Here is a 25035-nt window from a genome sequence, read left to right as displayed (position 1 = left end):
GTGCCTTGACGTGAATTTATTTTTCATATCTTAGAACTAATCCTGTTGTCACAGTAGTTGATATTCTGCAGCTCTAGCTATCGTGTTGCTTAGCAGGTCACAGGGATTTTGTCTAGTTGAAATAAAAGTGTCAAGACGTTAGGAATCAGAAGGAAAAGGGTTTTAAATTCTGCTGTCATTTTTTTATCATCTCTCTTCTATGGTTCAGTTTTCTGTCAGTTTATAATTTGTTTGCTTTTTGCTGCAGCTTTTGTTTGTATTTTGGATAGCTGTTTTCCGCTAAGGCTTTCTTGCTTTAGTAAGGGTGGCTGCTCTTTGCCTCCTGTTCTTCTCCATGTCCCTAAATTTCTGAGAGAAGTAAGTTTTCACTTTATGGAGAAAAATTCTTGTTTCTGTTCTCTGAACTTCCATGTAGTCAGACTTTCTTCACACTAGTATTTTAGCTTATACCTGATGTCTGCGTTTCTATCCTTGAATGGGAGATCTAGCATTGCCCCTGGCTACAGCCACAAGCCTGTATCTGAAACCAGTATCCTTGCGTGATTCTAAACTAAATGATAAACTTGGTTTTCCACTTCTAATGGGTTCCTGAGAAGATGAACTGTAATTTTGTGGGGTAACTGATTTGTTATTTATTTTTGTGATCGCAGACTGCCCGTTCATGTAGCCATCGTTTTATTTACTGACTCGCTCTACTGGTTCTGCAGGCCATTTTCTGCCTCCTGGTGGTTCTGGCTGAGTCTGACTGGTGTGAGCCTTGCTGGAGCAATGGGGGTAAAATTTGTTGGACTTTTTGTAGTCCTCTTAGTTGGCCTGAACACAATCTATGACCTATGGGACTTGCTGGGGAACCTCAGCCTGTCACTGGTGAGTTTCAAAGGCTTTTCTTTACTTTAAGGGATTCTTTGTTTTGTTTGCTTTGTAATTGTCCTAGTCTTTGACAACCCTGCAAGTACCCAAACAGAGATACTCTGTCTGCAGCAAAGAGGAGCATCTGATGTGGGTGATGAAAAATGGAGATTAAGGTTATAATGAAAAGTTATTGTCAGACTTCTGAAAAAACCAAAACCACTTTATTAGCAGGATGTAATAGTATACAAGCACAGCAGAAAGATTATTACTTTTTCCTGAGAGAAACTGTTACTTACCATTCCAGTTTGCTAAATTTTCAGTCTAAACTAAAAATGCCCGTTGGGAATGGCTTTACAGTGGCCCAAAGCAAGATGTTGTCCGACACTGTTACCTGACCTTCCAAGGAGCATGTGCTACCTGGCAGACAGGCATGTCTTGCAGTACTTAGTTTGTATAATCAACGTGAGCTCAGGCTTTGCTTTGTGAGAGTAAGGGGGCAGAGGCTGCATAGCAGGAGCAACACGAGTCAGAAATGCTCTGCAACCTGCAGTATCCCTAGCCAGTCTAGAGGATGAAGGCAGCTATAGCTTGCTTGATTTCACACACATTTAGTTCTTCTAAGCCCTAAAAAATTTGCTAGTGGGTTTGAGTGTCTTGGTGTAATATATTGAATTTTATGTTTGTGAAGCTTGAAATCTGCTATTTGGGAAACGCCTTGATGTACCATTTGCTTTCTTGCAACCAGCAGGAAGACAAATTCTTCAGTCATATCATTTAAAAGGTGTTCAGTTCTCCTCTTTTCTCAGCCTCTTTTGAAGCTTGAAAATTTTATTTCTTTCTCTTACTGTTTTTGTCTTGTTTGTGTTATAAACAGTGGGGGCATGGGGGGACTTTATCTATTCATCCTGTGTGATTTGTTTTCTTTGATTAATGTGAGTCAATATGGGCTGCAAAGATTCAATGTTCCAAGTCCAGAGAAACACTTCTTGAGCAAAGTCAGTTAATTGCATTTGAAATGGAACAAATCCATCATGTCTAAGCTTTCTGCCAGCAGACAGCTGCACAGTGATTTCATTTGTGCTGCTGACAGCAAAGGCAGCAAACCCCTGAATGTTAGAATATGTAAAGAAATTTACTCCAGAAGGTAGATGCTTTCTGAATAGCTATTTGGCAACCCTGGTGCTTGAGGAGAGGGGGGAAAAAAAAGGTGAGGATTAATCTCCTGAAAGCCTGAATAACTTACCTCTGCATTTGTTAGGAAGCTACTCATGATTATTTACATGCAATTTTTTGGGGACTTACTTGATTTCTAGAATTCTCAGATTGCTGGTCCATTGTTCTGGTTTGCTCACTTCTGTCTTTCACATGCACTTTCTCTTTTTTTGACTTTGCATTGTAGTCTTTAGTTAAAGAAAACCATTTCATGAAAATTGAAACATATTGAGGCCTTTTTAAGTAGGGAACTGGAGGTTAGTTCGTGTGCCTCTCCACTGCCTGTTCATGTGCCTCTCCACTGCCTATATTTAGTTATGTACCATCAATCAGCATTTTTCTAAGTGTCCAGTGGTTGTTAAATGTTCTGCTGAAGTACTTGAACTGAAACGCTCTTTCCTTTGTTGACTTCAGTGAGTTTTGCAATGTGTTCAGTTTTTTCCATTCCTTCTGAATTAATTGGTTCGGGTACTAAGGGATGGAGAATGATTATCTTAATGATTATATGATAGGCATCATGTTAAAAAATACGGAGAATAGCAAGTGTATCTGCTTTCATCCACTTTGAAGTTAGTGTGGGCATTTAGCAAACAGTTTTTGCTATTTAATTTTTTCTCCTCCACGGCTATTTATTATCCACCCTCTATTTTACATTATTTACTCTATTACCAGCAGTGTCAGTAGGATGTGAAAATGTAATAGCTTCTTTGGCATCTGTTTGCAAAACACGCTTTCAATTGGTTGAAATAAAATATTTTGCTTTCATTTTGGGACATCTCTAGAACAAGTTTTGCTGCTGACTTTGCTGTAACTTTTGGCTGAGCAGCACTAGAAATTGCAATGTGAGAGCATCCTTGCTAAGCAAGGTGATTTCTGTAAGTGAAGCATATCTAGAGCCCCAAGATGTCCCAGTTACATTCATATTTGCATAGACCTATTGAGGGAGCAAATTTTCATTTTCCCTCTTGCTTAGCTTTGGTAATGACTATTTTGGAACCCATCACTTTGCTGGGATTTTGGGTCAAGATGTGTACCACCGATAAACAAGTTAAGGTCCTTGCTCTCAAAGTATTGTCAGTGGGGGCTGCCCAACCTTCTTTGCCAAAGTTAGGGATGCTCAGTGTTTGGAGCCCTATACTCTCCTATTGCCTGTTTTTGTCTTTTTTCCCATGACCCTAAAATTTTGAGGTACCACAGCTCCAGCTTTTGGCGATACAACACAAGGTCTGCCTCAGCTTTTACCTCTCTCTGGGCCTTTCTGAGGTAATTCTTCAGCCTGGTGAGCTTTCTTGCACAGCAAGCTCCAGCTATAGGACTGCTGCTCAGAGTCTTGTGAAATAAGGAGTGAAGTTGTTCCTGCACTGTTTGATCCAGATTGTGTTTGTTACAGGTCATGTTTGGGAAGCATTTACTGGCTCGTGTACTCTGCCTCATCGTGCTCCCACTTGCCCTCTACATGGCTATGTTTGCTGTTCATTTTGCAGTGTTAAATAGAAGGTATTTCACAATGTTTTCTCCAGAATAATTACTTTTCTTTGCTTTGAATTAAAGGCTATTAGTTATATAGTACTCCACTTTCAGTGTCAGAAGCACACCCACAAGCTGTGTCTTTGTTTAATTCCCTTTCCCAAATCTCTGGCCAAGCTGGCAGTGAAATTGAATTTGAGCTTGAGACTTTCTGAAATGCCAAGCAAGTAGTCTAACCAAACTTCCTGTCTCGTTTTTTTCCTCTTCTCTTTCTGGGACCTGAAAATGTCTCAACTCCATCCTTTGTCTTTTTGTAATAAAAAAAAAAAGTCATTGCATTCCTGAAAAATGGCTGTGATTAAGAGTCTGAGTGTGCCTGAAAGGAGGGCTCTTTCCTGAATACTTGCAACCACAGGATGCTTTTTACAAGGAAAGAGCTAGTAAAATGGCCAAGTAATGATTTCCATATGCAATATTAAAAAATGAGGTGAATAAGCATTTCACTGTAGAAAAAGAATAGAAAAATAAATCTGTTATTTTTCAGTTGAAGTCGACTGGTCTTACCACTAACCTCTTAGCAAAAGTAAGACTACAGGAGCCACAGAGAAAGCCTTTGTTATATGTGTCCTGACAGAGGGCCAGTTTATTTGTTGTAAGAACACCTCCAAAGACGGTTCTGATGCTTTATGCAGTGCCAGCATGTACATTTTTGTGACCTCCAGCCCTTGCAGCTCTGGATAATTTCCTGGAAGACTGTCTCTATCTGCTGTGATTCACAACATTATGCCTTTTAAGGCAACTGCACCCACTCTTCTTTTTCAGATACCCAGTCTGGTTTTATAATTTTTCTTCTGTAGAAACAGAAGAAAATGTTGGTAATGCACAAGGGAGGTTTGTGTGCTGTTTAGTGAGACTTCAAATTGTCATATTCTTTGCTCTGTTTTGTAGTGGTCCTGGGGATGGCTTCTTCAGTTCAGCATTTCAATCCCAGCTGATTGGGAACAATCTTCATAATGTCTCTGTTCCAGAGCGTGAGTGTCCAAATGAGCAAAGCACTGTGAATGTTGTCAGTGTACATGAGAACTTAAACAAAAAAGTGTCCCCATGACTTAGTGCAGGGCAGTGTGAATTATGCCTTCCATGGTCAAGGCCAGATCCATGCTCTTCCTCTGTGCAGTTTTGTGTATTGACAGAAAAAAAAAAGGCTGAAAATACCACCATGTTCAGTGCATGGTCACTAGCTGTTTTATCATATTCCATCTAGAGGGAAAGATGCCATTTTGAGGGGTTTGATTTGTGTGCATGCATCTTGTTATTCTTTGGTTCTGTATTGCTCGAGACAACAAAAAGGTGTTTTTCCTGTTCACCTTAGATTTGTAGGTATTCAGATGTGGGATTTGTATCCAAAATATGTGTAAATGGAAGCTATCAACTTTTCTGACACAGTGTGCCACTGGTCCAGCTGTGTTGTATTCAGAATGCATCTGAATTTAGTAAAAAGAAGGCTCTGTGGTTGTTCCCTAATCTTCAGGTTGGCTAGGGGCTACTGAGCCTTTAAAATGCTTTAGCTTTCTGGTCATTTCAGCTTTTTTCTGGCTGTTCCCTGCTCCAGAGCTGTCACTGGGGGAACATCAGGTCTGTTCTCCAAGGCTGAGTTCTCTTGTTTGCATTGAGGGGCTAGGAGGGAAGATGTCTTAAGCCAGTGTATCAGCTCTACTGTCCAATAGCTGAGCTTGCTCCCTTCCCTCTTGTATTGCTGTAGGGGTCAGCAGTGTTTTAATTTGGCTGTATACTCTTAGGGAAAGCTATCTCAAAACTCTCATGAAATTACAAACAAAGGAATGCCTTATCACTGTCTGTTTATGTAAAAACTTAATGGGAGAGTTTTAAGTGTTTTCACCAAATGTTATGTAACAGTTTCACTGATCCCTGTTAGGGATGGGAGATAAGCTTGTAATGAGCCCAGTGGAGTAATGTGTCAAACTTCCATCAAAACAATGGAGAATGCATGCCTAATGAGCTCTGTAGACTAGCTGGGGGAGATGCAGGAGAGCTGCCTTATGTCATTTTTCTTCCTTTCTCATGCAGATTTGGCATATGGGTCTGTGGTCACAATGAAGAACCTTCGGATGGCAGGGGGATACCTTCACTCCCACTGGCACCTCTATCCGGAGGGCACTGGGGCTCGCCAGCAGCAGGTTGGTGTGCTGTGGTAGTGTTGCCTGTGACTACAACCACTGACTAACTCTCTTTGCATTTAGCATTAGGGGCCAAACTGGTAGGAGCTACGTGTTTACTCAGCATCTGTTACTCTCTCAGTGCCATGGCTGTGCACTTGGCTTGAGACTGACTAAAAAGGAGGCTTGAAGAGAGCCCACCACACTGCACCAGAGTGGTGACTTACAGTAACAAGGCTTTGCAAGACCACTGCCCGTAAATGGAGTCCAAGAGGACTTCAGAATAGTCTTCCATAATGAAAGTTACCTCAAGGAAGGCTGTAAAACCTTGTTTAAAGCAAGTACATTATCTTACAGCTCATCTGGCTGTATATTAAAAGCAAGGGAATAGAAGTGCTGTATATTATTTTTACTCCAGCCACTGGCCTCTCTGACCTTACATGAATCCCTCTCCTTTTTGCCTTGCTTCTTTTATCTGTCACCAAAGAATTTGTAATGCTTTGCTCATTAAATTAGATACTGTACATTTATAAGCTAATGGAGCCATATGGAAACCATCTGAACTAAGGGCTTCTCATTAAATGATTAAGCAATAAGTGAAAATAGAAATCAGAAATCATGTAACTATCTCTAATTAAGAAGTACAAACATTAAGTGGATTTCTTATTTTTGTCCATCATCATCAAGCTTCACGAATCTTTGCTGCTTCTGCACTTCTACCAAGATGTATTCTGCAGTTTGATTATTGGTGTCTAAAAATTGCTCTGAGATCCTTGAAAGAAAGTTGCCAGAGAAACACAAGTGTTTGGTTTTTAACTCCCTGCTGTCTCTGTGGCTCAGAGGAAGTTTTCAGAAGTGAAAACTTTGTCTCAGTCTTTTTTTCCTGCTGCTTGTCACAATCAGAATTTCTAATACTCTAGCATGACACTATTGTTTATTACAGTATATGGAGATGTCATGCTAAACTGCCTCAAGCATAGGCAAAACTGGAGTGCAGATCATATTTTTTGACACTAAAAGCATGGAAAGGCAATTTGGAGAGGACACTAATGGGAGTTCCTTATGGAAAGTGGGAAAGGGTGGAGACTTCCCCGCTGTGCTCCCTGCCCTGGTGGTAGGACAGCAGTAGGGTTCTAGGGTAGTTTCAGGGCTCTGGAGAGGGGAAGGAAATTTAGAACTTGGAGGAGATTTAGAAAGGTAAAAGTGATCTCTCTTATTCCACTTCCCCCTCCTCTCCTGATGGCTTGACGTCAAGGTATGAGGTTCTACCTCCAGCTCTCCCTTTTTCCCCGTTGTCAGACACTCCTTGTTCTCTCACCCATCCACTGGGCCATCTGCTCCCACATAAGAGAGAGGCACAGGTGGGGCACTGGGCAAAGGTCCCACAGAGCAGGGCTTGCTGCTCTGTAAGAGGAGGATGGGTGAAGGGAGTACAGTTCCATGTGCTCTGGGGAGGAGCAGCCTGGAATAAGGTGGTCTTTGGGTCCATGGTAGCAGTAGGTGCATTTACTCTCTGTGAGGCTGAGCAGGCCGGCTGTGGGTTAGCTTGTAGCATGTGTGGCTGTAATGGGTGATCCCTGAATCCTTACTTTGCCTGGATCTTTTGGCAGATATTATGCTTGTCACAGTCAGCCTGTTGTCATAAATCTCTACTGTCTGTAAAGCCAGTGCTGCTTCTGTCTCCTGGTTCGGATAGTGGTCAGTGATTATTCAAGAGTTCTGGTTTGGATATCCTGTTGTTGTAGAAGGAGCCTCTGAAACAGGGTGGGAGGAGGTCAGACTGTGTTTGGAGGCTGTTGGTGCATGTGAACTGCCATGAAGTGTGGTGTTTCTGAGTATGGGCTATACACTGGCTAAGAGGTGTCATCTGGGTTAAGGAGTGGCCCATAACTGGTTTCCTAGGGGGCACTGTTGTAAAGAGAATCCCAGGATTTCTGTGTGGTTGGTGCATTCATTTGGGGTTTTGATTTGCTGGTGAATGTGTGACTGCTTATCAACAGCCTTTCTCTTGTTAGACAAAATAATTAATCCTGTCATTTCAGGTTACTGCCTACTTACATAAAGATTTGAATAACCTGTGGATCATAAAGAAACATGATTCAGATACAGGTAACAAATACCAGTATAGTGCCTTTTATAACAGCTGCTTCTGTTTTTCACATAAATATTCTGAGTTCTTTCTAGGGCAGAGTATCCTTCATGGATATGAGGGGGAGAGGAGGAAGAAGAAGGGGAAGCTGTCTCCATCTTGATTTACACTGTGTTTGTCTACTGTGTTTTTGGTTCTTCTTCAGACTGTACAGCTGAAGTAAATAAGCTTTTCTTAACTGAAGGTTGCATTGACAATTTTTCAGCTGTGTCGGGCTGCAAATAACAGCAGAGAGGAAATTCGTCTGAACTGAGTTAATATTTTTGCAATCTGTTATTGTGGCCAAGAATCTTGGGAAAGCTGGGTCCTATTACAGTCTGGTGCATTGTGTTTGACAGATTTTTGTGGATGATTGCTTGGGAGATGATAAGAGTACTGAATGCAATGATCTATGCTTTGTGCAGAAAGCTGTTGGTTTAGATTATGTGGTGTATGTGGCTGAGGCATGCTTGGTCTGGCAGTTTCCCTTTTTTTTCACCTGCAGCATGTGTTTATAAAAATTAACAAGAATTGTGTAAACAGCAAAAAATGTAAATAACGTAGATATATAAGAAAAACTATAATCAGTGTTGCAAGAGTAATTTATAGTTCACATTCTTTGGAGTAGCACTCAGGGTTAGAGTCTAGAACAATGTTTTACACCGGGCTTAGAGTCAGCACAACTTTGTTTGCTTTATTATCTGCTTGAGGCAGGAGCATCAGCAAGAAACTTTCTAACACCCAGGTAAGTTTGTCAGTGCATCGATATGATTACATCATCTTCCTTCAGCAGATCTGTCTGACCCCTCAAGCCCTGTGGAGTTTGTGAAGCATGGAGATATTATTCGTCTGGAACATAAAGAGTAAGGGATGATTTCTGGGATTCAAAGAGATTGTGTGATTGAATGGAATTGGTGGAAAACTTGTCCTGCTGGATACTGTGCTTAGACCAGCATAAGCAGGCTGTGTGACAGAGGTATCTGTATATCTGAATTTCCAGTGTGAGGTTTGTAGAGTTTTTCTTCTATGGTTTATGTTTCGAAAAGTCTCCATTAAGTGAGAAACTTTTAAGAGAGCACAACTCTACTACCTACCTAAGCAGCAGGGAGATTTGTTCGTTTGTGTGAGGTGCAATAATCAGGGTAATTGTTCCAGAGAAGCAATTTCAAAACCCTCATTCTGTTGCCTGTCTCCATGCTGAATTTTCTAGACAAATAGAATACAGGGATTTTTTGTCAGTGTACTGCAAGTATCCTGTTCCTATGTTCGTAGGCAGTATCCACCCGCTGAAGTTCTCAACAGCACTGAGATCATATCAGTTAAACACTTTGAATGAAAATGGAAGCTGATCCCTTCCCATTCTGCAGGGAATACCTAAGAGGAAGCAGGGGAGCTGTAGTGACTTGATATTTAGTCTTTGTCTAGTCTAATGTCACTGTGCCAAAATGTTCTGTGCTTTCACAGCTCTTATTTCTTAACACAACCTCTAACCTCAGGAGCCAGAAAATCATGTTGTATTGTATTCAGTATGGCCTATGCACAAATCATTGCTTAGGTTTCCGAAATGATTATAAGACTTATTTTTTTAAATTTTGAATTTGGGAGTTTACTATCAAATATATGGTAACGAGGATGATAAAATCTTGATTAGGTAAAATGGGTTAAGTCCTGTTGAAGTCTCTGGCTTGGGAGTGAATTGGCAGTGCTGGGGCAGAATCCGGCCTGTGGCACATCCCTCATGACAGCAGTGTCCGTGGTGATGAGGCCGGGCGGCGGCAGCTCACTGAGCGCTGTCCCAGGGCCCTTGGCAAGGACTGACGGGCTATGGCCACGTTTCTCTGGTTGCCTTAGCTGGCAGACCCTGCCAGGGTGGGAGGCTCTTTGTCTGCACTGTGCTGGTGCTAAATGGTGGCCACTGATTTCTCCCCAAATGGTACAATCTTTCCCCGAAAAAGCAAAACCGATACGCAGAAAAGGTCAGGATCTTGCTTTTCTTCTTACAAGACAGGTCTCTTTGTCACATTTTACTGTTAATTAAAAAAAGAAAAAACCAAACAGAACAAACCAAAACAAATCTCATTTTCTTTTAGAGGTGGTGGATTGTAGTTTGAGGGTTGGATTTATTCATGCTGTTATCCTTTTCTGTCACTGCCCAGTGTGGCATAAGCTCAGAGTCACATGCTGGGAAGTGACAGTTTCACTCCATGTCCCCCATTCCGTTAAGGCTGCATCCTGCTGTGCCCTCAGCTGGAATTCAATGGTTAGAGTACTGGCAGATCTCTGAATGGCTCAAACCAATGTTTTTATCACAAATTGACAAGGTTCAAAGGTTTGACTTCTAATTTCATTTCAGAACTTCTAGAAATCTGCACAGTCACCAGCATGAGGCTCCCCTGACAAGGAAACATTTTCAGGTCACTGGCTATGGAATAGTAAGTGAAGGCAAGATAAAACAAAAGCTTCTTCTTTTGGGAAGAGTTCATATCATGCCAAGGGAATTTATGGTTGCTTTTTTCAGTTTGTTAGCCAGGATGATGGATGGACATCTGCCATCTTCAAGGAAAATGCTGATGTAGTATGAAATGCCTTATCTCATATTTAAGGTGTATTTAATGTGAACACAGATAAAAAAAAAAATTAAACTTTTACTGTCAGTCTAGCTTTGGCAGCATTCAACTCCAGAAATGACAAACCGAGCAACCTTGAAGTTGCTCTGACAAGTCTATTTTATGTATTTGGCCTTGTCACATAGACAATTGTTTTTTTGACAGAATGATGACAGAATTTTGAATCACAAAGATGAAACATGCTTTGAGGGCTAAAATTCTAAATGCAAAGATCTGTCGCCTAAACCCCTTTTGCAAAGCAGCCAAGTTGCCACTGTTTATGCTCTAACTCTGAGCTACAGTCAAGAACGAATTGAAAGCAAACAAAGTTAAGGTTGGCAAGATTGAGATATTTTTGCAAGTGGTTACTTATGTCTAGAATGATGTCTTCCTGATGGGGAATTTCTTCTGTGAAGTGTGAGTGAGGCTGGTCTGGGCTAGTTTTTTTCGCTTTGCACTCAGTGGAGTTTCATAATTTCCTATTTGCAGTCCTTCAGTTCTATGTGTCTTCTAGTTTGGGCATTCTTTAGTTTCTTTTTTCTGTTTTTGTAAATTTTTTTTTCTAATGGTATGTTTGCATGATAGAATGGAACGGGAGACTCCAATGACTTCTGGCGGATTGAAGTGGTAGGCAGAAAGAGTGGGAAGCTCATCAAAGTCCTGCGGAGTCATGTCCGGCTAACCCACGTGGCCACAGGGTGTATATTGGGATCTTCTGGAAAGACTCTGCCAAAATGGTAAATCGTTTGTAATCCCCATCCACCCCTGCAGGACCTTGAGCTGACATGTTCCTTTACTCAATGGTACTTTTAGACTAAGCAGTAACTACATTTCTTCCATTTCTTTAAAAGAATAAAAATGTAACTAGCAGGTACTAAAAATATGACCAGAGGGGGAGATGTGGGTTAGGATTACGCAGTCTGTTACAGTGAAGGTACACGGCTCTGAAAAATAATATCCCTTACTACAAGATCCAAGAGTGGCATGGACATAGATCTTGTCATCTGGTAAGGCCAGGAGGGGATGACAGATGTCTTATTTAACATGTTATTTATCCTTGGGGTTTGTAAAAATCACTAGAAACTGGGGCAGTTCATGCTGTTCTGTACCACAATCTTCAAAACTGCTTTCTGTTTGTATTAATTTACCTTGTGATTAGAAGACCTTTGCCATTTTTGCATGCAGTATCTGAAGTGAGGCAGTGGTTACAAGCTGCTGTTAGCAGGGGTTGGGATTTTCTATGTCCTTGAATTATACATCTTCATCATTCAAATGAGGTGTATGCAGAGGCATCCAGGCTGATGCCAAGCAAGCTGCCCTGTCTGTAAAGCTGCGCCATGTGGGATGCTGACATGGGTCCTGGCTATGGGATCCTGTGAGGAGAGGCTGGCATGGAGAGGCTGTGCACTCATGTTGCTGCTGTTTCGAGAGCTGCCTCCCTTTCTGCTGCTCTAGGTTTCCCTTCACTGTGTTGCGGTAAAACCAGATTCTAAGGAATCCTGTGGATGCTGAATTATTGAGCAGGCAGGTACCTCTGACAGCTGCCTGGCCAGGAGTGCAAATGCCACTTGGACGTCACCTTAAAACTGGGCTCATGGCTACATAATGTGTTCTGTTAAAAAAAAAAAGCCAATCTCCATCAAGAGCATTCAAAAAACGTGAACTGGGGGGTCTTTTCCCCATTAACAATTTAGTGTGTGAATGGAAGTTATTGCCACAAAATATTGATGATAGAAACAGCTGAGGGAAAAAAATACATTTTAACTGCAAATAAGGATGGTTTGAGTAGATCACATTTTTTTGTTTTTTATTTAATGGGTAGTAATCACTGTCCTTCAGAGAATTTAATGGTCATTATTTAATGGATTACTTAATTAGTGAAATTCGCTAAGTGGTGATTGATAAAAAATACCCTATTAATGTCATATTACTGCCAGATTTGATGCACTTTCTCCCAAAATATTTGATGTGACCTGCTAGACATAGGGTGACAGACTAAAGAACAGTTAGATATTAGTATTCTCTAAGGTAATTGTTTTGTTTCTGAATACAGTTCTTGTAGATATGGATGGACTTAAATTGATGATGGTGATTTTCTTTGGAGGGACTATAAGGGTTGAATTGGAAGTAGTTTCTAGTTAGTAAGGTGCATACTTTTAAAAAATCCCACATAGCCACCTAGTGCTTTATAGGTGAGAAAGTGAGAAATGTGGTGTGGTTCACATTTCTCAATGTGAACCATAGAATTGATGTCAGCTGCCTTGCAGATCTGTTTTGGTTTCTACATGGTTCTTATAGGAGGTAAGAATGAAACTGCTGAAGCATTACGAAGAAGTATAAAGCTAAATGGGGAAAAACTAAACACAAAGTGGAAATATTGGGTGTTCCTGTGGGGTGGTGGTGAACTGTTCTGCTGATCCTCAGGGGCTGGGAACAAGTAGAAGTCACCTGCACACCATACCTGAAGGAGACACCAAATTCCCTCTGGAACTTTGAAGATCATATTAACCCTAAATGTAAGTAATTGATTTCCTTTTCATTTGGGAGTGCATCTTGGCATGCTGTTAGAGGGAGGGATGAGCTGTCAGCAGTAACTGGCATTCCGCATTTGAAATGTATGTATTCTTTCCCAGCTTAAGTGCACACTTGCTAAACTTGAGTATATGCAGGGATTCAGAGCCCTTTTCTATTTCACTGTTTGTACTAGAAGCTGGTGATAATGCTTGAAGTGTAGTGGAAGTATAAAGACTTTTTAGACGATTTTGAGATTTTAATGTGTTACAGAAGCATGAAACACTCCAGTACAGGCTGTTATTTCCAACGTTGTTTAATTGAGAATTGTCATTGATATGAGTATGTCGTATCTATTTCAATGCTTTTTAAAAAAAGCTTGGATCCAGTATATTCTGGTGTATTTTTTTCCTTCTCCTGCTGGGGGTGTGCAAAATTATGACTTCGAAGTACCATCAAGAAATAAATACTGTGTGATAGAGGTCTAAGTTTGCCAGTAATGACAGGTGGACCTTGCAGCCTCATCCAGGAGTTACCTATGTTTCACAGGCTCACCTGGCCCAGGTTGTTTAACACAATTTTTATCCCATGAATTTCGGGTGACTGGGCTGAGTTCTGAGTTATCAAAACACTTACTGTTCTTCCTCCTGTGAGAGCAACTGTATACAAACCAAAAGAGAGGAATCTTGGGCTGTTGACTTGGTAGAATTTTCTCATGTGTGGTAATGCATTTTGCATTCCCATACTTATGTCTCATTTACAGATAAACAGCAACCTATGGAGAGTATTTCTCTAATTTCAGCCAGAAATACAAATTATTTATTTCATGGACTTTTATATATTTCTATTGCTCCTGGAAAGAAAGGAGGAAATTTAGAAGTACAACAGTTGTAAAGTTCACTGGGGGATACTTCTGACTGGAAGCTACTGTGTTTAGAGTATGAATGAATCGCATAGAGAATTAAAAAGAGGTTCTGGAAGCAGATTTGTTGTAGGAGGAGAGAGTTTAGTTTATTATGAAAAAGGCAAATAAAAGTAAACCATACAAACATCCAATCTGTTTTTCTCTCTTTTTTTTTTGAAGTGCCCAATATCAGCCTGGATGTTTTGAAGCCTTCTTTTGCAGAAATTCTGCTAGAATCCCACATGGTTATGATCCGGGTAGGATGTCATTGATTCCAGATTATCATTTTCTTCCTCCTCTCTCTTGCATTCAAAAAGAAATAGCACTTTCTGAGAGATCTAGGTGATGGCTGCAAGCTAGGGCAGAATTTGCATGCCCAAGCAACCTACTTGAATTTATACTTAGAAAAAAGGATGGTCTTGGAGCTAAATCTTCCAAGTCCAAGTTTGAAAGCCTTGGGCTTAATGCCTGGCTCTGCTGTTGGTGTGATCTAGCTACAGCCTAGTTATGTAATGTTTTCCCTACCTTCCTGTAAAGCTAGAGAGGAAAATTAGTATTTGTGAGGCAGGAGGATATTACTGTGGTCAAAATCAGGATAATCAGCTAAACAGACACTTAAAAAACCAGTAAACATTTGGATTGAAAATAGAATCCAAAAACTTCTGGTTTTTTTCACGTTCATCAGGGAGCTGCGATTTCTGGTTTCCCTTTTATCTCTGAATATATATATATTAAAAAGAGCTGATTTAATATTTGCAAGGTGGACTGCTCTTGCAGTCTTTTCCTATGATTGTTCTTTGTACTCTTGGCCACAGTCCTTCTGCTTCCAGCTCCTCAATCCTTCTTCTGAAGAATGAGAAGTTAATATTTTGAGAAAGGAGTCTAGGGTTTTCTTTGCTACATTTGTGAAGCTCTTCTCAGATTTTAAAGAGGAAAAAGTAGTCAAGCACATTATTGTTAGTACTTGTAAAGTGTTTTTGTAAAGCGTTTCCATGGCAATTACTGATAATGCTGTCTCAGGTAAGGAAGCACCTGCATGAGTTTCCATGGAAATAATCTTTGAGGCTTTTTTTTTGTAGTGAAGGGAAACCTGTCACAGCAGTCTCTTAATGAAAAAGGTCTTGCTTATGCAACATGTATCCTCAGTGACAAAAGAGCTGAAGAAGAGAAATGAGAGAATACTGCCTCTTTTTCTACCCAAAAACTATTTTCACTTGCACAGTAGTATCAAAACATTCATAGTCCTAATTGTGACCATTGTGGAGGATGATGTGTTTATGTAGGTCAAAAAAGAACTTTCACTCAGGAAGGGTATTGATGTATGTTTGTGTACACAGACATTTCTGGGCAGACATTGCAGCATGACTGCTTGTTCATTTGAATTTTATGTTGATTTATCTGTAGGGAAACAGCGGCCTCAAACCAAAGGACAATGAAGTTACATCCAAACCTTGGCACTGGCCCATCAACTACCAGGTATACTGATCAATCCATATTCCTTTCTATTTTCAAGTGCTTTTGCAGTGCCTTTGAAGCACACTACCTTGTAATTGCACTGAAGATGCTGTCAGCTTTCTTTTGTAGCACCTGAGATGCATGGATGGGAATTTGTCTCATTTTAGACACTGTGCAAAATACAAACTGGAGTGATGAATGTCCATTTTTCTCCCTTCTGATCTCTTTCCTCAGGGACTGCGTTTTTCTGGTGTCAATGAGACAGATTATCGGGTTTATTTGCTTGGAAACCCGGTAAGTTGGAGTGAGAGGTTCCAACCCAAATTTGCCTTCAGCAAATTTTAGCTTAGTTTTGCTTCTGCCAGTTCTTTTCCTTCTCCTTTTGGACTGTGTCTCTTATTGGACTCTTAATGTTTGCATGTCACATGCACACGTCCAGCATAAGGTCCCAAATCTTTCTTTTTCTTTTGTGTAGGTGATTTGGTGGCTAAACCTGGTTACTATTGGGTTATATCTTCTGACAACAGTTTGCACTGCAGTGGCACTGAAGAGAGGTGTCCAGTTGACTTCTGAACTCAAAGGTGAGGTCAGTCTTCCTTTTCACAAATGCCTTTTGCTGGAGCCTTAAAAGTGTATGGATGGCAGGACTTCATATGTCGGGTGGGAAACCATTGAGCTTGGATTATCAAGCAGCGTCCCCAGGGAAAAGAGTGAGAACCTCATAGCTGTAGTTTAATAGTGAACACCACAGATCTTCTAGAAAAATAATGCACAGCTGCCTATGTTGGCTGCAAGGGATACAGACCAATTAATTAATGCCCTGCTGTCAAGCTCTGCATGTGCTCTGTACTCAGTAGTTTGCACAGTGTTTTAAGACAAGAAATGTTTTCTGATATTTATGCAAAGCAAATGACAAATGCAAGAGATAAAATGGTCCTTTATTATGTCCATTGCCAAGGTTTTGGAGCTTTTCACAAGCCCTAATTAGTCATCCCTTTCAGCATTCTTGTTTACATCAATGGTTGCTTCATTTTGTAGATCTCCTTATGGGAAGTCAGTTCTAAAATGTGATGGGAAACTACTCAATTATACAATAAGTTATTGGCTAAGCCATATACAGACACCACAGCTCTTAGTCTCCTCCCCAGGCTCTGAAAGCTAGGCACCACTTCTTTCCAGGAAGGGCTGACAAAGTGATCCTCTGGATGGCTCTCATTGCAGAGACAATGGAAATCATCAGATACCTGAATCACCTGATTAGTCTGATGCACATCCAGAGAAACTGCACATTTGGTCTTAACAAAGAGCATGGTCAACCTCCTGCCATGCTTTGAGACTTAGGTCATTGTATATGTTTTCTGATAGCTGTTCTCCTGAAGAGTGCTTGTATGTTTATAAAGAATGCAGCTAGGATATTGCAGAGGCTTGAAGCAATTTCAGACCAATACATGACTTCCTGCAAAGATTATTCCTGTTGAGTTTACTTAGTGTGTTAAGGCTTGCAAATAGCAACTGTAGCTGAGCTTTTCTCTGCTGAAGTCTGTTTATTTGTGTTCCAGAACTGTCCAGAGTTGTGCTACATGCTGGAGGGCAGATCACACTGGGCTGGCTCCTTCATTACCTCCCTTTTTTTATGATGGGACGAGTTCTCTACTTCCACCACTACTTTCCTGCCATGCTTTTTTCCAGCATGTTGACAGGTAAATACTAGAGTCTTGGAGAAAACAAGGTAGGGAAAAAGGTGATATTCTGTTAAATTGAATGTTTTTCAGCCTAAAAAGTTTAATGTTCTTATAGGCTTTGTTTGCTTGTGCAAAGTGCTTGAAAGCATTGACTTACTCAAAATGTTTTTCACAAAGCAGCTTGCAGGGCCAATTTTTTGTTAGTCTATTTGGTTTTGGTTTTTTGGTGGTGGTTGATTGGCTGGTTGGTTGGATTTTTTATTATCACCCTGAAGAGGCAGTCATGTAGTGCTTAGGGCATTTAAATTTAGAGCTGTTTCACTGTTCTTATATATTCTTGTATATAAGTTACTTCCCTTTTGGTTTACTGCCAACACTTTTCTGTCATGTCTGTTTATAATTTGGCCTTGGTGGTTTTTCCTGTGATTTTATACCAACTTCATTAGCATCTGGGACCCAGATCTCTTTTGCATTTATTCAAATGGAAAGGTAGGACAAAAAGAACCTTTGCTGATACAAAACAATCTCAATGGTTCTGAAGGTTACCAAGGTAAATGAATTTTAAAATTGACATGCCCTTTTGGTGTTAACAGAGTTTCATCAGCCTAGTCTGTGAACATAGCAGCTCTGTTCTTCTGACTTCTACCTCTTCCTTCTCCTAGGAATCACCTGGGATGCACTACTGAAGTTCTGCGCTGGATTCTTGTCACCCAGCACTACAGCTAGAAAGGTATATGGAGGTGGATTCCTGGCACTGATTCTGCTCATCCTGTACAGGTGAGTGCTAAAAGCTGAACTTTTAATGAATGGAATGTGATCTCAATAGAAACTTTTCTGCCTGTTAATTATCCTTAGCCTTTGTCCCTTTTCTCTCCTCTGCTGAATTTGTCAGACATTCTCAAGCCCAATCCTAAACCTTCAAATTTGATTAGATTCAGCATCTGTGTCCCAGTAATGCATTATAGAACATCTTTCCATTGCAGGGAATGTTTCTTTAGTTGCAGCACACAGTGTGAACAGTCTGTTCTCTTCCAAACCTACTGTTCAGTGTTTTGTGGTTCTAATCCCAATGACGGTGACATATTCCTCAAATACAGGCAAATTTTTCATTATTGTAGGTTTTATCAGATTCTAAGAGAAAATACCATGTGTGATTAAACTGTGTGCTATGCATATATTAGCAGAGATTAGAAGGTTCCCAGTAGAGCTTAGAGCAGCCCCAAGACAAAGGTCCCCTAGGCTGCAAACTTCTTGAGACAGCAAACTGTTCTGTGTTTAATGGGCATTTGCTTTCTTTCCACAGCTTCTACCTCTTCCATCCTCTGTCCTATGGGATGATAGGGCCCATGGCCTCCAACCCAAGCAGCCCCATGGCTGGGCTCCGCTGGATGGACTCCTGGGAATTCTAGAGCAAAGGAAGCCTGGGAACAGCAGGTCAGGAATATGAGATCTGCTGCATGTCAGGCTGATTCTGGTGCTTTGAAGATGGGACTATAAAACACCCTCTCTGGAGAACTCTGGGTATAGTAACCCTGTTGCTTTGTCATTTGTTTGCACTGCCTGCATTGGAAGATGCAGAGGATGAGAAGGTCCCCTTAAATTAAAAGATTCATGTCCTGAATCCTTAGGTTGTATTAATGTACAACTGGCTGCCTGAATGTCAGTTCCTTGAAGCAGTATATGTCAGTCAAACAGCAGTGGCATTCCAGCAGACCAGTACAAGTTGGAGGCTGTCTGTGGTTGCATGTACACTCTGTGCATGTGTATGTCTTCCTTCTTGTAATCTAAGCACCACTACATTTTGAAGCACTATGGACTTCTATCATGATTAGCAACCTTTCTTATGGTGAGGTTTTTGAAAGATTACTCTAAGTGTCTGGGGACTTTCATTCTACTTACCTTGGCTATCTGAAGGGTTTTTTGTTCTGACCCTGGATTTTTAAAATTTGACTGAAAGGGTGTGTTTGAAATCCTCTGAGCCATTGTGCCTTGCCTGTCTCCCAGGCCCCTGCAGAGACAGAAATTGTTTATTCCTATATACTGCCTTGCTTTCTGGTCACTTTTAATCATTTATACAACTCAATCTAGCAGGCCTATTTTCAGGGCCAGACTGTTCCAGCTCAGCTCTTTGTAGCTTCTTTCAGTTCTGTCTGAAGGTGCCAAGGAAATTACAGTAGAAATGGCAGGTGATTTATTTTCAGTCCCAGTATGCTGTGGAGACCAGCATGGGGATGTGCTAGAGACTATAATGATAGCTTGGAAATCTTACAGACAGCTGTCATTCAGCTCTTGTTCCCAGCTATTTCAGTGCCAGTGCCAGTGCTTTTAGGGGAAGGCTTCATCTCAGTGCATGTGGCATCTGCAAAACTGGCTGCTGGTGCCAAAGTATCTGCTCAGTGTTCCCATATTGAACAAGTTCCTTCTCTAGACTGCTGAACATCAAATTACAAGGAAATGTGAGGCCAGGCAAAAATTCTTTATGAAATGTCAAGAGCCATTGTATGTTGAATCTACCCCTTCCAAGAAAGTGGAGTTTAGTTTATCAGGTGCTTTCATCTTGTGTTAGGTCTTTTTTTGTCTGTTTCTTTTATTCCATTTCCTACTCTTCATCCAGTGTTGATTTCTTGTCACAGTTCAAGTTGCTACGTGGTAGCATCCAACGTGAATGACACTTAGATCACAGCTGTGTTCCTGTCTCAAGAAGTAATATTTTAAAAGCTCTTTTGTGTATGTTTCAATGAACTCATGCCTTTCATTTCAGAGTTCTTGCCTTGCTTCACGGCCTTGCATCAAATTTACAGGTAGAGGGAGAGTAGCTGGTGGGTGTGTCTGCCTTTAAACATGGACTGTGCATTTATTTCTCTTAACAAATCTTGGATTCCAATACGTTTCCTACCACACAGAAGGGCTGCATTAGCATGGTTGTTCTGTGGGGGGGACTAGACTCCAGTCAGACTTGCTTTGGTTCCTTTTTAGTAGAGATCCATAACATTGTTCAATAAGGCAGCTGCTTGCTTTGTAAGGCTCTGGCTTGTTATGTCACATCTCTCCAGAAACTGACTACTATAGATACTAGCTCAGATGGGATGGAGCTGTGCTTTTGATTCTAAAGGTTTTGAGTTGATCACCTGCTGCTTATACATGGTGGGAAGTCATTGCAATAATTAGCTGCTGGGTTTGATATTCTTTTCCATTTGTTATTGAAGGGAGTGCTCCTACCTGCATGAGCCAGGGGTTCACATAGGTGATAAATAGGCAAGAAGGATGGGGCTGAAGGCTGCAAACTTCTTCAGAACCTGCCAGATCTGACAGCAGCAGCAAATTGTTAACTCTTGGCAATGTGAAGGCAGACAGTGCAGTGCTCCCTTCTCTAACAATGTGATCCAGCATCTTCTGCTCTTGGTGAGATTGACTTAATACATTGCTATCCTCAGTATGAGCTTTCCCTAAGGTAGTCCTATTGTCATGGGGAGGATTTGGCAGAAGAGCTGGCAAAAGCAATGATTTAAAGTGCAGTTTTTTCCAGTGCATACAATTATACACTTCCCCTTAGCATTAACAACAAAGAAATGTAAGAAACGTGTGAGTGTTTGGAGTTAATGTTTCTAACACCCTTTATTCATCATATTAAACCTTGGGAATGCAAAAATTGAGTCAGTAACCTTGGTTTCTTCAGTTATTAAGAAGGGGTCAGTTTTGTAGGAGTTGCCTGAGGAAGATGAACTAGACTGTTCTTTGGCTAGGATCCCTCCATCCTTTGTTACTAATAGTCTTTTGAATGTGGATTGGCAGCTGAGTGCTGAAGGTAGCGAATGTAATGCTCCCATCCCACCTTCCTATACACAAGTGCAGCTTCTGTTTCAACACACACAAAAGGTTTATTTTTCTTAGGACTGTCACTTCAGAAATTCTCCTGAGAGCATTTGATTGACATTGAGACTATTTTTTAGGTCTTGTGTGCTGGTAAGGGGGTGGAGGCATACGGTGAAAAAAGAATCTCGCTATTCCACAAGAGGGAGCAACTTCCAGCAGAATTTTTATTTTTGATCTGGAGTTGAAAGGATTGAAAGGTCTACATTGAAGACTAGAGGGCAGACATTTCCTCTGCACTCTCTGGACTCCAAGGGTTGGGTTTTCAAATAAGTGTACATTGATGTAGCTCTCTTTTCTTTTAGGAGAAAAATCCTGAAAAATTACTCCAGTTAGAATTCGACCTTCAGTATTTGTGTCTTAAAACAAAGCCTGTCAGGCCATTGCTGAAACAAAATGGTAACTCATATTTTGTGAGGTCAATAAAATACAATAATTTGGATTCACTTCCTGACTCTGTCTTGAAATACCTGAGTGGTACAGACATGAGGCAATGGGTGCAAGGCAGTCTTTGCTTTTGGGATGGAATTTGGGCTGCTTTGGTTCAGTTTTTCTAGTTGTGCTTGTGGAATGAGTTCAGGTTCTTTTTGAGAACTGCTCATTAGTTGTCTTCTCCAGTCATGTGGAAAATAGCTAACGGTGCTTTCTGAGGCCAGAAGGTGCTGTTCTCTGAGCAGCTGCTCTCTTTGAACCTTGCTTGACAGGGCTCCTTTTATCACTGACAAAGTATTTCATCAAACTCTATCCACGGATTCAAATCACAAAAAGCTGCAGGCTGCCACGTTCCCTGACTCAAATTCTTTTTTGTGTGTAAACTCTATTTTCAGCTCTTCAGTCTCTGAAGGATAGAGGGCCTTTAGGCTCATCTAGCTTTATCCTAGGCAATCCATCCATCTTAAAAGGTTTCTGCTAACAGGCGCTTCAGGACATCGATACGCACACATCTATTCCAGGAGCAGGGACTGGCCTATTTCCAGGAACTGGACCACTCATGCTATGAGACACAGATGTGACTGTGAAGAGGATTTGAATGGAGATTTCTGTGCCACGGTTGCCCTTGGTCCAGGTGGAGGACTTTGTATCATCATTGTTTGTCACCATTGTTTGCAGCCCTGGGAACTACCACCACTCTTCAGTCTGTACAGGGTTTTATTTTTGCATCTTGGTTGGGAAGGCCGATCGATGGAGGGCATTGACAGAATATACTTTTTTATATATTCCTCCTTCCTTCTGGTTCTTGAAGAATGCCCAAAGTACAGGACATGTCTTTGCTTCCCCTAATTTTTGGGCTATGCATCCATTTCATACAGGTCCCTGAAGAAGGGATAAGATAGGACATCTTGTAGTAGCCTGAGTGAATGAATTCCTGTCACATGGTCTGAGAGCAAAACCAGAACCTTGTTACGGAAAGGTAAACGTGTTACTTGATAGTTCCCTCCTGTCCCTCCTGAATTCTTCAGAGTATTGTTTTTAAGGGACTTGAGAGCAAACCAATGGTTAATGTGGAAACACAAGGCATTCACCTGAAATTCTCCAGTACCATGCTTAGCAGCTTCCTTTCCATGCTGTGACTGAATAACCCTCTGGACTGGTACTCTGCACAAGCACTGTCCCCTCCTCTCAGGATCCTGCTGGCTATGTGAAAACCTCCTTAGCAGTGCCCTGTGTCTCTGCCAGCTGGGGAATGTAGGTAAGATTTTTTTTTTCTCCCCCCTTTACAGCAAGTGACCCCATGGCCCCACACATGGGCAAATGTGTCATGAAAGCAAAAATGTGCGGACTGTTAGAACAACATAAGGCTCTTCCCTGCTGGGAAAGGAAGGCTGTGGATAAGAACACCACCTCGGTAGCATACTTTCTTTGGGGCGGGGCTGTTGGCTGCAAGCAGTCAGGACTGAAAATTCTCTGTCTTCTTTAAAGTACTAAGACCTTGGTTGTGTGGTTGCGAGTTGCTTCACTTTGTAAACGTTTTTATGCTCTTTACTTGAATGTCAAGGGCTACGGTTATCACAAATAATATAGGTGATCACATGTTAGCATAGATACCACTCCTGCTGAATTTGTAATTGATTCTCAAACTTTGCCAAGTGAGCTTACTGTGTTTTACAAGAGACACAGTTTAGAGCCATCCTTGGAGCAACAGTGAGTGAGAGGGGCTCTTTGGTAATTCTCAACCTTTTTTACTAATGCCAGGGGGTGTGTGCGTGCATCTGTCTGTGAACTGAATTCTTTTAACTACGGTGCAATAACTGTACCATATGGTGTGCATAGGAGAATGTTCCCTTCAGCTACAAATGTGTTTTGTACAGGTGATAATGGAAAACAAGGTAGAATTTGGAATTTAATTTTGTAATAAATATCACTTCTTTGAAGCAATCTCTTTGCGTCTAGCTTTTTGGGGTGGGTTTTTCTCCCCTTTCGTTTGTTCCTCACATACATGCTTGAAGTAACAGCATGAACTTTAAATGGACCCATTGGAGAATTTAATCTAGGATAGTGATGATGTACATCAGCTTTCAGCACGTAAGTATTGCTGGACTGCAATTCTAGGAGATTATATTTTACTGCAGTCCAAGCAATGTATTGGTAAGCACAACAGGAAGTGAAACTGGTACATTTGGACAAGAATAAAGTTCTATCTGTCGGAGCAGGTTTATTTCTCCCAATTAAAGATGTGGTAAATTGTCAATATGTATAATATGTCAGGTTTAATGTGTATTTTCATCAAGGTTCTGATAGGTTACCTATGAACACTTAATTTGACAGGTCAAGCACTTTATTCAGAAACCCAGCGTTTTTCTGTAAGTCATGTTCACTCTGTAGTGGCCATTACACCACACTGGTGCACAGTTTTGTACGAATGAAGCCCTAACTGTGAACTAAATGTGAGCATCTGTAATAAAACTGGAACACTGAAAATCAGAATCTGGCTTTATATGAGGCTATAGTGAGGGTCTGAGTTCAGTTTAGAAAGGGCTTGCTTGGGGTGGAACTAGATGGGAAAAAGCAACATAAAGCCACCATACCTGGGACTACACATTGATGCCCTGATGAGTGCTGGAGGAGAGCCAACCAATCTGTTTGGACATGTTCCATGGGCTGCTGAAGTACAGCCAGGACAGCTAGGAACTGGACTGTGGCCTGTACAGGGTGATACAATAGGCTATTAAATGGTTACTGAAAAGCCTATTGACTTCTTGTATTGCTTCACACAGTACAAGTTGGTCTTTGGATATTGTCTGATCAGGGCTATTGTTCTGGAAGGCAGGACTGCTGATACAGAAGCTGTGCTAGAATGTAGGGAGATGACAAAAAAAAAGGAAGTGTTTTTCATAAAATGCTGATAATATCTGAAGTAAAACTTCTTACTGCCCTCTAAAGGAAGAATGGCTTCTTTCTGCAGGTAAGTGATCTCACGTGGGTGAATTGTGGTGACTGATTCCAATTTGCACTTGATTTGAACCTGTCAGATTTGTAGCCTTCTAGATTCCACCCATCACCTCGTTATCTGTTCCTCAACAAGAATGAGGCTTTTTTCAACCTGGTGTTTTAATACAGATTTTGTGCTCTGTCTTCAAGATGCTTCTTAATATTCTATTTTCTAACCAAACAGAAACTTCAATGCAAGTTGCTTCCTTTGGCCCTCAATCTCCCATGACCTCCTTTTAATTTTCTTTGGTTTTACCCATAAGGTTTCCCAATCTGTACCATGTCTTCCAACATCAGTCTCCCGAGGTCCATAGGCTGAAATCATACGGATTTCATCTTCACTACACCTACCACTGCTGCCTGGTTTACGTCCAAGGATTGTGGTTGTACACTTTGCAGTTGTTTTCTAATACACCCCCACTAACCGTAACTCTGGCCCATGTAATGCATGCTCTGGAAATAGAAAGTTTGTGCTTTATAAAATGGGTGTAAGTCTGACAAGCATTATAATTGTTGTAAATTGCTTTCCATTTTTATCCTTCTTGCAGTCATTGTTTTATCTCTGTATTGCCTGTCATCTTGTCATGCAGATGACAAAAGGTAGTCTTAAGGCTTCATTCACCTCACTTAGTTTTTTCACCATGTATTTTAGGATGAGGTGGTTCTGAAGTGCTTGGGTTTCTCCATTGATCAGAATGAGAGTTTAGATTATGTGTCCTTATGAAAGCATCTGTGTTGGCTC

General features: G+C 41.0%; 1 protein-coding gene across 3 annotated transcripts in view; it reads left to right on the top strand.

Annotated features, from left to right (window-relative positions):
• POMT2 (protein O-mannosyltransferase 2) overlaps nucleotides 1-23240 on the top strand; it is a 28406-nt gene extending 5166 nt beyond the window's left edge. For 2 of the 3 annotated variants that reach the window (XM_066188562.1, XM_066188564.1), the window contains 16 exons: nucleotides 708-867; nucleotides 3455-3561; nucleotides 4480-4562; nucleotides 5620-5729; nucleotides 7751-7817; nucleotides 8627-8699; nucleotides 10190-10268; nucleotides 11028-11179; nucleotides 12867-12958; nucleotides 14038-14114; nucleotides 15262-15333; nucleotides 15547-15606; nucleotides 15788-15893; nucleotides 16872-17012; nucleotides 17657-17771; nucleotides 18298-23240. In XM_066188562.1, coding sequence (XP_066044659.1) covers nucleotides 708-867; nucleotides 3455-3561; nucleotides 4480-4562; nucleotides 5620-5729; nucleotides 7751-7817; nucleotides 8627-8699; nucleotides 10190-10268; nucleotides 11028-11179; nucleotides 12867-12958; nucleotides 14038-14114; nucleotides 15262-15333; nucleotides 15547-15606; nucleotides 15788-15893; nucleotides 16872-17012; nucleotides 17657-17771; nucleotides 18298-18403 — 1600 coding nt within the window. In that variant the 3' untranslated portion in view covers nucleotides 18404-23240. The remainder of the gene's footprint in view (nucleotides 1-707; nucleotides 868-3454; nucleotides 3562-4479; nucleotides 4563-5619; nucleotides 5730-7750; nucleotides 7818-8626; nucleotides 8700-10189; nucleotides 10269-11027; nucleotides 11180-12866; nucleotides 12959-14037; nucleotides 14115-15261; nucleotides 15334-15546; nucleotides 15607-15787; nucleotides 15894-16871; nucleotides 17013-17656; nucleotides 17772-18297) is intronic. The other variant, XM_066188563.1, reaches the window with a different exon arrangement.
• The last annotated feature ends 1795 nt before the right edge of the window (nucleotides 23241-25035 follow it).

The sequence above is a fragment of the Chamaea fasciata genome, unplaced genomic scaffold, assembly GCF_029207755.1.
Source record: "Chamaea fasciata isolate MVZ Bird 193981 ecotype frontalis unplaced genomic scaffold, bChaFas1.0.hap1 SCAF_7, whole genome shotgun sequence".
Taxonomy (NCBI): Eukaryota; Metazoa; Chordata; class Aves; order Passeriformes; family Sylviidae; genus Chamaea; species Chamaea fasciata.
Note: the sequence above shows the minus strand (reverse complement) of the source record. Positions and strands in the feature narration are given on the sequence as shown.